The 12,201-nt window shown below is 40.7% G+C and overlaps 1 protein-coding gene across 2 annotated transcripts in view; it reads right to left on the bottom strand.

The window, feature by feature from the left end:
- glsb (glutaminase b) overlaps window positions 1–12,201 on the bottom strand; it is a 44,502-nt gene that overhangs the window by 10,935 nt on the left and 21,366 nt on the right. For both annotated transcript variants that reach the window (XM_056436088.1, XM_056436080.1), the window contains 7 exons: window positions 11,985–12,017; window positions 10,378–10,436; window positions 10,125–10,191; window positions 9,709–9,759; window positions 7,761–7,937; window positions 6,262–6,393; window positions 5,454–5,546 (listed from right to left, as the gene is read on the bottom strand). In XM_056436088.1, the coding sequence (XP_056292063.1) occupies window positions 5,454–5,546; window positions 6,262–6,393; window positions 7,761–7,937; window positions 9,709–9,759; window positions 10,125–10,191; window positions 10,378–10,436; window positions 11,985–12,017 (612 nt within the window). The remainder of the gene's footprint in view (window positions 1–5,453; window positions 5,547–6,261; window positions 6,394–7,760; window positions 7,938–9,708; window positions 9,760–10,124; window positions 10,192–10,377; window positions 10,437–11,984; window positions 12,018–12,201) is intronic.

The raw sequence follows: 12,201 nt of genomic DNA, 5'->3' as shown, positions 1-12,201 counted from the left end.
CATCATTTCTACTCAAAAAACCATAATACAAAATTTTGTTTTCTAGCATTGTATTCAGATATTTCACTGCTTTTGTGAACCTATGACCTTTGGTAAACCAATTTCAAACACCAAAACAGTTCATCCACATGAGTTAAGGTGTGTTTTCAGAAGAGATATGAAGAATTTTTAATAATAAAACTTCAATTTTCAGCTTTTGGGCCATATTTTCTCTTTCCACTTGTAACTGAGGACAATTGTGCCTCATATAGAAAGCTGAAATTGTTCTGGAATTTTTGATGAACAACACATGGGTATGTGTCATATGCAAAAGCCTTTAAACGGTGAATTTAACTTTTTTTGTAAAATCGAGAGGGTTAACGTGACACATTTGAATGTCAGTCAGTTACCAAGGCCACTGGTTCTGCTGCTGTTCAATGTTAAAGATGACAGGACCAATGGGGTCTCAAATACACCTTTTCTTACTAATCTGGATGTTTCACTGAAGAAACAATTTATCATCCACGATATTAAATACCTCGCTGGCACTTTATAGGTAGGAGCCTCTTTGAAACACAGCTCTGTGTGAAGTTTTGTCTTTAAAAAAAGAATACAATTAAACAAGTGTCTAAAATACACGCTGTCTGAAGTGATTACTCGTTCATTTAGAAGATTTAGTCTTTAGAAGAAAAAATAACTTTTAATTTTTTTACACGACAAAACACCTCAAGTGAGAATTAAATAATTTAAAATAATAAATAAAAGTATTGTAAATAGTTTTGGTTATACATGTCATAATAACATACATACAATTAAGTCAAAAATAACTCTTGTTACTGGTGGCAGTGACCAAACCCAAACAATAAGACTGCTGATGGTGCATAGTTGTTAAAGAAGGGTTACAGGCGCAGACAAATTAGATATATAATAGTACTTTATTTAAATTTTATACAAGGGACACCAAGGCTATAAAAAAAAAAATCTTAACACCCACTTTCCCCCCCGTCACATCTGCAAGTCCAACAGACACAGATGTTCAGAAAAGTGACGGAAGACAAGTTCACGTCTTCTGAACCCGGACTGATGATGATGATGATGAGACTTTACATACAGAAATACAAACATGTGGACTGAGAAAATAAATCAAAAACAGAACAGTTTGACAGTCGTGAGCTTGGAACTGCGTTGGCTTCGTCTACTGTGTGTGTGGAGATAATTAACTTTTTTTGGGGGGGATAGGGGGGATTTTACAACCTATGTAACAACTTTCCAGACGTTTTTGTGTTAACATTTCAAATTTCAGAATGAATCGTTAGACCCACTCGATGCTCTGCCTATTCATGAATACCCAAAACATTAGAGCACCGCACAATTCAAACGTCACCGCCGCATTGCTTCTTCCTTTTTTATACAAATATATATGAAAATGTCATGTGACAAGACACAAATCAACATAAACTTAAAAAAAGACGTGTGAAAGGTCATCAAATTAAATTTCAAACATATCGATTACATGGGATAAAAATAAATAAAAACATATTTATTAAGTCGTACAGAAATGAGCATGCGAGAGAATGAGAATGAGAATTCACAGAGACAAAAAATATTTCATGAACGCCAGGAAAACATGACATACGTGACCCTATGCAAATATGATGACCCCCCCCCCCCCTCATGAGATTGATTGTACAAGTGTGCGGCGCGAGAGAACGGTTGCCAGTTTGAAAATGATTTTCCCCATATCAGAGATCGGATTAACCGGCTCTGATTGGTCGCTTTGAGGTTAAATGTCTCCAGTGTGGTAGACGCTGTCTTTGAGATGTTGTGCCAATGGCCGAGTCCTGGAGCAGCAAGAAGGAGGAAAAGACAGAAAGGCTTGCACACTTTGCTGATTCCCTTCACCTCTCATACCAGAAAGGCAAAACCCCCACACCGCTGGCTCTTTGTCCAAAAAGAAAAATACAAGAAAGAAAGAAAAGCGAGGCCGAGATGAGGTACTGAAATGAGGGTTCCTCTTGGACCCCCATCACATCCGAGGTAAAAACGGAGTATTCTTGACTCAAGTACTGTAAAAAATAACCCAGAGGAAGTGTGCTTCATCACCACGACGATTACACCGGGCCTTCTGGGAATCCCCTCTCCCACTCTTAGTGACATCTCTATCGTAACTTTTTTATTTTTATTCAATGCAACTATTGTACAAATATTTCCTCCACGTGGGACCGCCTCCTCCGGATGATGTCATTATGTCAAAATTGCATGAAATACATAGAGAGGTACCTAATGAGGTACAATGCATGTCATGGTTATGGCAGAAGAAATGCCGGCCATGAGTTGCATCACAAATGGAGTTATATATAGTGAAAGTAATTTAAAAAAGTTATGACATGACATCATTTGGCTCCAGCGGCCAATCAAACGCACCGCGACAGTTTCAACAATGAGTTCATCACAAAGATGAACCCCGAATACTATGAGGAGTAACATGAGGATCCGTGAGCTGCATGCGTTTCTATTTCCTGGATGTGGAAGGTCAGAAGTGTGTTTTCTACACACCTCATGTTGAGGATTAATGATGCACACCTAACAGCTACACACACACACACACCTGTGTGTACATTCAGAGGAACAGTTATGTGTATGTGGTGAAGACATTTTGATGAGGTACACGCTCACTCCAAGAGTAAGACTTTGAGAACTTTACAAATAATACGGAACACTCGGTGTGTGTGTGTGTGTGTGTGTGTGTGTGTGTCTGTATAATGATGCTCAAAATACATTTGTTGGTTTATATGGAGAACATTTCTGGATCAGTGGACAAAATTATATCGCAGTTTCAAGTCCCCCCTCCACCCTTCTGAAAGTGTACATCCCCCCCCCCCCTTCAAGAAAAACAAACTGCTGCTGCTGCCGTTTCCCCCTTAAAGCTTTAATCCATTAATAATCTCAGCCATTGTTTCATTTTAAATCTGCAACGCTCAGATTCTTCATTCCTCGACATAATGCCGTGCAGCCCAGATACACCCCACACACATCTCTGTTCAATATGTTTAAGATGGTTCTGTGTTTTAACGTCTATTTAAATTAACGTTGATTCTGTCTTTTTCTTTTTTCCAAATAGTATGAAGGGAGGCACAAATGGTGCTGAATGTCAAAGTCATTCAAATGAATGAACAGATACAAATATGCCCTAAGAATCTCCTGTAAAATAAAGTGACTCCAATGGGAGGGTGTGTGTGTGTGTGTGTGTGTGTGTGTGTGTGTGTGTGAGGTCCTTCCTAATCTCTGTATTTATTTTTCTTCAGACATCTTCAGGCACGTCAGAGTGAAACCACACACATGGTACAAGTGCTCGTGTGTCGTATGAAACATGTTCGACTTTTAAAAGTCAAACCTCAAAAGGGGACCAGAAGCGCTTTTGGTTCTTAGACCGAGACTCGGGATAAGGCGTCACTTCTCTGGGGTTGATTTTTCTTTTTTAGCAGGTATTTCGTATTTTTCCCAATCTTAGATTGGGAAAAATGCAAAATACCTGAACTATTAAAATCCCTTCAGCCCTTCATGGCTCTTTAAAATAAAATGGTGCACTCCAGGCAAAGCATTCACAGCTAATGTCAACAATATTCTCCTTTGCCCAGAAACCTCACATCAATAGTCCAAAAAATAAAACTATACTGATATGCACACGACAAGCAGGTGGAGGCTTTTTTTTTTTCTCGAGTTTGTTAGCTCAATTTAAAAAGCAGCAACCCATCCCATTTTCACTCGTCACAAATATCTTTCTCTCCCTCTCTCCCTCTCCCCCACACCAACTTCACAGGCAATAAATAATCTTCTACATAGTTTATGTCAACATGAAAGCTGGTGGTGGTGTGAGAGGTCAGTCGAGGTGGAGGTGTGTGTGTGGGGGTTAATTTCTGTCGGTGACATGGTCCATGCGATAGACTACAGTGGTGGAGCTGTCCTGGTGCGACTCGGTGGGCGACACCTTTTTCCAAAGAGGGGCTTTCAGAGCGAGCTCTGGCTGGAGGCTCTCGTGATCCAAGGGTCCCAAGGAGCACTGCGGTTTCAATCGACACGGATAACAAATTAGTCTCGCTCCTTCTGTGTGCGTGTGTGTGTGCGTGTGTGTGTGTAGTGTCAACGTGGCATCTTAAATTATCTCTTGAAGTACCAGAACTGAAACTAGTTAGTGTATTTATTATTTACTGGCTAAATGTGAACAGGTGTCAGCACTTTGCTTTAAGGCGTCCATGCAGGATGTAAGGATGTAAAAAAAATAGATATTTCGACGTGGCCTGATGTCAGTATTTAGGTCGGGCACTGCCGTGTCTGTGACGACCGAATCACGGACCGAATCGAGGGATTGAGAATATAAAAAAGAAAGCTTTAAAAACCAATTTTAAAATAAAACATTAACATACAAAATATGTCTCAGTTGATTTTCTGTTGCAGTGCAAGTTAAATATTAAAAGAGGGGACACGGTGTTATTAAGTAGTATTCTACATGTATTTGACTCTAAGAGAGAATTTTTGTTATCTAGAACACCCGGGCACTGACGTGTGTGTGTGTGTGTGTGTGTGTGTGTGTGTGTGTGTGTGTGTGTGTGTGTGTGTGTGTGAATAAGCCTTAATGTGGCCTCACTGTGTGGAGGAGACCGGGATCCTTCTGCTACGGGTAAAGAAACATCAGGTTTGACCTTTTTTTTGGGACATTGTTCTCCTTATGTCGGAAAATAAGATAGAAAATTAACTGAATGGTTATTTCTAGAAATAAATGGCATCTCATATAAAAGGGGTCTATTGTCACAGATAGCCTATCCAGCTATTTAAGTCAGTTTCATGGCTACTGTAAATGATATCCGGGATCTCTTTAATGTTTCCGGTTATTGTCAGGAGGTGATGCTAATCAACAAATCATATATATATATATATATATGCCTGGTGAGCTTCTGATCGTTGTACGTAAAGACTGCTGATCTCAGACCTGCTCTGTTTTCCTCGTGTGCGTTTGCGTTTCCACCAACAGATGTCGCCGGTGAGATTTTCCCAACCATGAAATCCACGTTTCAAACTGTAACTGTACATTCAAGAACATATTAAAGATATATTTTTTGTATATATTCCCAATGCTGAAGAGTATATTTTAGGCCTGACCTGCCTGAGCTAGAATGTTAGTATGCCTGAAAACACCACAAGAGAGAGCACCCAAAGACAGAGGAGGCCAGAGGACCCGGGTTATCCTGTTTTTCTCTTTATCTCTGCATCTTTTTGTTGTTGCTTAAGGTAGAGTGCAGTGCAGTCATGGAGATCAACACGTTAGCAAGCAGCTGTTCAACCTGAACTACAGCAACGTCAGCGTCGCCTCCGCATACTTGGAGGGATAGTGTTGTGGTCAGTGTGTTTGATGGGGGGGGGGCATTGGGGGCGGTTTGTGTTCCTCACAACGTGATGCTGCTGCCGTTTGTCCTTACCCGCTGGTCCCCTCCTTCTCGGCGGGGGTCGTGCTTTTTGGTAAAGTGCCTCAGGTTGTCATAGTTGTGGAAGTTGAAAAGCTCCACGAGGTCCTGGAATGAAAAGGCAGACACAAAAATCTAAAAGAAAGCTTATACACGTCTTGGACTGAGTTTAATGCTGATATGAGCGTATTTATGAACCTAAAGTTCCCCGACTGCATTGAGTGACCACAGTTGTAATACATATATGAATTATATGTATGTAATACTAATCACTCCAAAACACCTTTTAACTCGTTGGTAAAACAGTGAGGCACGCTTGAAGTCCAGCTATCGTCAGCTCTGTGCAAGATGGATGCAAACAAGAATAAAGCATTTAATATAAAGCGCTTTTCAAGGTACTACATAACATCCTCAAACAATAACACATTAAAAATACATTTGCAACTAACTTAATTTGTGTTACTTTTTAAAACGTAATACAAAAATGCTGCTGGGTTGTTATTATCCTGGTTTGTTTTGTGCTCCATCCCTTATGGCAAATATTAGTATTTTATCATATGATGTTTTTATGACAGACAAAGAATTTTAAATATTTACAGGGTGCATACAACCGATTTCCATGACTTTAAAATCAAATTTCCATCACTAAACATTTGGTGAAATCTCGGTGTCTACATAATAGTCACGGTCTTCTCCAGGCCTGGAAATAACCATTTTTAAAATCCCATGACTCTTCCAGGTCTCCGCTATGACCCCTGTATTCTTCTCGGTGTTGCAGTTCTCTTCGTCATGTTGTTCATCGATATCCTAACGCATCGCATACCGTGCAGAACTGGATCCCTCTGACAGAGTTGCCCAGCTTGTCGAGTGGAGGAGACCAGCACATGATGCCCATCACGTTGGGGACGACCAGCAGGATCCCCCCCGCCACTCCAGACTTGGCCGGCAGACCGACCTACAACGGGGGAGGGGAAACGGTTACATAACAGAAGATCAGCTGTGTGTGTGTGTGTGTGTCTAGTCGCAGGCAATGGAAAGTCAGCACAGGACAAGTCAGCGCCGCTTCAATGAGAAGAGAAATATCGTCCTGTCATGTTATGTGAACATGGAGCTACGGGGTAGACCAGCCAGCTGAGATGAGGAGCTGAAGGAGAGGGGACTTCTTCTTTGAAGTTGTCGTATAAACTAGAATCAGCATGACCGGGGCTAAGAGGCGTGACCGTCGTGTTGTAAAAGTAATGGAGTGTTTGAATCTCGTGTTACAGAGTTCCCTGAGAAGCTGTGTCACAACTTCCCTCCTTGCGAGGGATAAAACAGATGAAGGCAATTTTGAAAGAGAGCTTATTCCTCTTTTCCAAATGGACAGAGAAAATCTTCCGCTCCGACGCCCAGTGCTCCGCCTGTGACGTTGTACTCGAGCAGTTTTGGGAAACTTTGAGGTCTCGAGGTTGGCCTTTCTACTCACAACCGAATATGCCAAAGGCCGTGATCAGTGGAGAGGACTTCACTTGGTACTGCTTCACGAAAAACATGCAAATATTTTCACACATTGCTCCTGCTCTACATTTTTTTCTCGTTAAAATGTTCCATTCTGTGAGCAGACGCTTCAGCTCAGACAGACCACGCGGCGCGAGAGCAACGCTGTGGTGGCGAGTCACTGAAATACAAGCGTACTGCCGACATCAAGACCAGCACTGTCTTTGACTGTGGAGACATCTTTCTCTGGTATTTTTGTAATTGTTTCAGTTTTGGTCAAAGAGACAGCTGTAACTTTGTTTATAACTTTGTGAGTGGGGCTCATAAGATGTGGACAGGATCAACATAACGACGGACATGTGGTTTGTGGACTGCCGTTCGGCCTTTTGACCAACAGCATTTTTTTTATAGAATGAGAAGTTTTCAATTCAATTCAGTTTATTTTGTTTAGCCCAATATCACAAATTATAAATTTTCCTCAGAGGGCTTTACAATCTGTACACATACGACATCCCTGACCTTTGACCTCACATCGGATCAGAAAAAACTCCCAAGAGATAGGAAAAAAAACTTTCACAGGGAAAAAAGTGAAGAACCCTTCAGGCGAGCAACAGAGGAGGACCCCTCTCCAGGATGGACAGAAGAATAGATGTCATGTGACCAGAATGAATCATTACAGAGTTACATAAACTCATTCAATGTGACCATATTTGGACAAGAGGGTGGCGCTGGGAAGGGCAATAGAGAGAGTGGGCCCCTCGGCGCGACCGGCGTCTACAACATAATTTAGGTGTTACAATATACAATACTTGCTATCCACGTCTTTCATTTTATTTTTGTACTTACATGGAAGGCAAATTGTCCAGAGAAGTCGTACATGCCGCATGAGTGCATCAGACTCAAGGTGTTCCTCACGGCCTCGGGGCTCAGCACGCGCTCGCCCGATATCGGGCAGATGCCCCCGTTGGCCAGGGTGGCCGCCATGACACTGGCGCTCTCGCAGGTCACCTCGATGGAACACAGCTGGGAGGTGAAAAAGAGAGAAAGGACAACCTGCGTCATTTCTCCACGAGTCGTTTGTCAGAGAGAAAAGTCAAGAGAAAGTCAAGTGGGAAGGTGAACATGAAAGTTAGGGACACTTTAATTAAAATTAGGGCTGTGAAACGATTACAATTTTTAATCGGGTTAATCACAGGTTTTTGTGGATTAATCATGATTAATCACATATTACCGATATTCTCGGTATATTTTGTGAGAACATAGAGATTTATGACAAAAGACGGATATATACATTTATACATTCTTCTATACAATGGTGCTGCAACTCAGCAGTTATTTAGCAGTTTTCTTCCATATGGAACATTAATACATCTTCATCCTAAACAGAATGTTTAACCCTCCTGTTACCTTTCGGGTCAATTTGACCCCATTCAATGTTTAATGTCGGTGTTCTTTGGGGTCAATTTGACCCCAGGCTGTTTTTCACTGTGTCAAACATATCAGAAATATCAACTTTTTATTTATTTAAAGGGCTATTTAGGTAGTCAACAAACAAACATAAAGTACCTCACACTTAAACTTGGGAAACAATATTAATTCTAATAATTTTCTGGAGGTTTTAATTGCTGGGGTCAAATTGACCCGAGGGTAAAATATGTTCGTAAATGTAAAGGTAACAGGAGGGTTAAACAGAGCATTTTCTCTTGTTTGTCAACCATTAACTCCACCATGATACAATCTAAAGGTGGACAGATTGACAAGTGACTTTTTTTGCTCGGTCCCGATGCGCGCACGGAGCTCTGTGGCGCGCCAGACGGAGATCGATAAGTGTTAACGCAACGCGAAGAGACAGAAATGACATGCTGCTGTGGAGATACGATCAACAACAGACGTTTAGTTTAATAAAAGAACAAAGACGTGCTCTAGAGAACATGTCAAGGGCGGGCCAATCTCTTTAATGTCATGCGATCTACCACACTACGCGCGATCGACTGGCAGGTCGCGATCGACGTGTTGAGACCCTGATCTACAGGAAGTAAAAGTCGTAACAAGGTTTCCGGAGGTGAACCTGCGGAAGGATCATTACCGATGAACAGACCGTCTGCATGAGAGCGGACAGAGTTCAGATTGAAGTGGTGTATTGGAAGCTCATTTTGCAAGTGACTTTTTTTTCGTCCCAACGACCAACAACAGACGGATTGGAAGCTCATTCTGCGCATGCGTTAAATGCGTAAAAAAAAAAAAACTAGTTAAACCTGTAATTGGATTAACGCGTTATTTTTCACAGCACTAATTAAAATGTAAATGTCGGTGTGTGTGTGGTTTGGGGAGACATTTTAAGCATATTTGTATAATACGCCTCCCAATAAATAATTACTGCCTCGGGGTCAATGAAAAGTGAAAACTTTGTGAAGACACACTTCAGTACAGAGAACATAATGTTATTTAGATCCACTTTGAATTTATTTTTTTAATTTGTATTTCTTTATTATTTAAATACAATATGCCTTGTTATTTTATTGTATTTTATATTTGTAAACAATGCAATTCCCTGGGGGATGAATAAAGTCACATCTAATGTGATCTTTATTTTCTATAAGCTAGATGTAGATAAAAGGGGAAGTAAAACCTATTTTAAAACAGTTCGACATGATATGTGAAAACATTTAGAGGAGAAGCAGAAGGTGGATCCATGTAGGAGGATTCTCTGATCCTCTGGGTTTGAACCAAGAGAGGAGGAGGAGCAGCAGAAAGCTGTACATCAATATTCAGAAACCAACAAAAAAAGACTCACTTGAAAGTAGAAGTCCAGTACAGATGTCATGTCCGTCCCCTCTGGGAAACACTGCAGAGGAAACAATAGATTAAAAGAAGAAGAAGAGCACGAAGATGAACATTCATCAAGGGCAGTACACATGGTTGAATTACCAGTTGAGAAAGAGACAGACATGTTTACTGTTCACCTCGGCTTTGGAGAAAGATAACAAGGTTACCAGAATCCAGCTCATTACAAAAAGATGTAAACTAAAAACAATTAAGATCAGTTGAGCAACACAATGTTTTTTTCTTTCTGTGGGGCCTTTGGCAATAACATCCTCCACCTCTGCCTTTAAACCTCGTTTTATCCCGACAGTTATTCAGCTTTTTAAAAGTTGTAAAGGCGCTGAAATAAATGGAAAACCAAAGTCAGCGACGTCTCGGAGCTCAAACCTTTTTTTCCTTCAGGTAGTAGCCGATGGCAAAGTTCCTGTCTCCTGACTCGCGCTCCGACTGGAATCTGTCACGCGAAGAGCAGAGCGCTTCCGTTACACAGAGCAAGGAAATATGTGCACCGTGTGTGTGTGTGTGTTTGTACGTGTGTTGCAAAGTCTGAGCCCCGAAGGGTGTCGATGTCTCTGCGAATGTCTTGCGAGTGACAGAAGAGCATTTCGATAACATCGACTCATGATTTAGAGGGACTCACGTGGCATTGCTGAAACCCACGTACTCGTTTCCTGCCATTTTTTTAAGAAAGTTCATGACCTGGAGGGAAAGCAGAGTGACAATATAAAATATATATACACACACACACACACATATATATACATACAGGGCTCATACACATGTTGACCAATGGATTTCCACGACTTTAAACCAAATTTCCATGAGCAATCATTTTGTGAAATCTCGGTGTATACACGACTAAATACCTTAAATGACACAAATGAATGACGACAATAGTAATAATACAAAGTTACCAGTATATAAATATTTATTCTTATTCTTTTAATCAAACTGTGTAAATGAATGTGTGAAAATAACAAATTTCCACGACTTTTCCCACACTTTTGGAAATTGAATATCTTTTCCAGGCCTGGAAATAACCATTTTAAAATGCTGTGTATAACAATTATTTACACATCCAACATTTGTAATTGGAGGCGTGATTCTGGCCACCTGAGGAATGTTGGCGAGTATTCAATCTTTGATGTGTGTGAGGGAACAACTCGTCACTGTGGTCACCAGCTGGTCTGTCTGCTGCTGCTGGGTTATTACTAATAATTATGCCGTATTTTGCTTTCCATGCTTGCTTTATAAATCAGAGCTGGGAGCAACGGACACGAAGCACTTTTCGGAAGCAGATTAAGAAAACATGAGAACACCAGGACACGCATGATAACGCCGCCAGCAGTCATATTGGGCAACGTGAACGTCGCTGCCAGCTGGACGAGGACACAGGGTTGAGGTGAGGAAACACAATACTTTCATACATATACTGAATATTATGATATTTGTATTTTGAATTGAATGAATAAGATGTACTTATTATGTCAGCTTTGGAATACATTTTAAATATTTCACCGCAAAGTATAAACGCGTGTTTGATATATTTTGTTGTTGCATTGAATCACACTGGGATGTTTCATGAAATTGATCCCAAAAAATTACTAATTCCACCAGCCGCCACTGGTGATTACAGCTTTTAGTCGTAAACAATGAGCAGAAACACTGAAGTTCCGTAAAACTCGGCGGGAGCTGCAGAATCAGCTCGTACGTTCTCTCAAATTTCCATGACCAAACTTTGTGAAATCTCGGTGTGTACATGATGGTGGATTATCCCTGAGCTACCGTTGCTATGGCCACCGAACTTATCAGTTAAGGTGCGTTCACTTTCAAAAAATGATTGCGCTGCTAGTATGAGAGCGTATGCCGGCTTATAATTTAAGCGTCTTTCTTTTTAAAACATATTCATTATTTCAAACTCAGCGTAAATGAACATCTAAATGAAACACATTTCCATGACTTCCCCAAACCCTTTTTTTTTTTTTTAAAGACTTTTCCAGGCCTGGAAATAACCATTAAAAAAAAAAAAATCACATGACTTTTTGAGGTAAGAACCCTGTCAATACTCTCTGGATAGTTCATTGTGGGACAACATCAACAGCTAAATCCGATCCTAAACACTTTTTAGTATACATAGTTTGTTTTAATACTTTATTGGGTCACTTAGAATTACCATGTAGGAAAAATTGGTCCCAGCTATATTAAAAGATGAACATGAAAGTGTACTGGATGCTTCTGAATACTCACATAGTCAAATCGTTCCGCGTTGCTTGCACCTTGCTGAGGGGAGAGCGAGTGAACAAGCCGTTAGCACAGTTACATCCTCAAGGGATGGAGCAGAGGACAAGCACAACGGCAGGAACTAAAGATTACACTAACGATAACGCTGACGATGTCAAACTACGGAGTTAGAAAAGACACGGATAAATTATTTTATTACAAAACAAAAATGTTAAAAATCAAA

Source organism: Pseudoliparis swirei, chromosome 2 (genome assembly GCF_029220125.1).
Source record: "Pseudoliparis swirei isolate HS2019 ecotype Mariana Trench chromosome 2, NWPU_hadal_v1, whole genome shotgun sequence".
Lineage (NCBI taxonomy): Eukaryota > Metazoa > Chordata > Actinopteri > Perciformes > Liparidae > Pseudoliparis > Pseudoliparis swirei.
The sequence above is the reverse complement of the archived record's forward strand: the minus strand, read 5'-3'. Positions and strand labels throughout refer to the sequence as shown.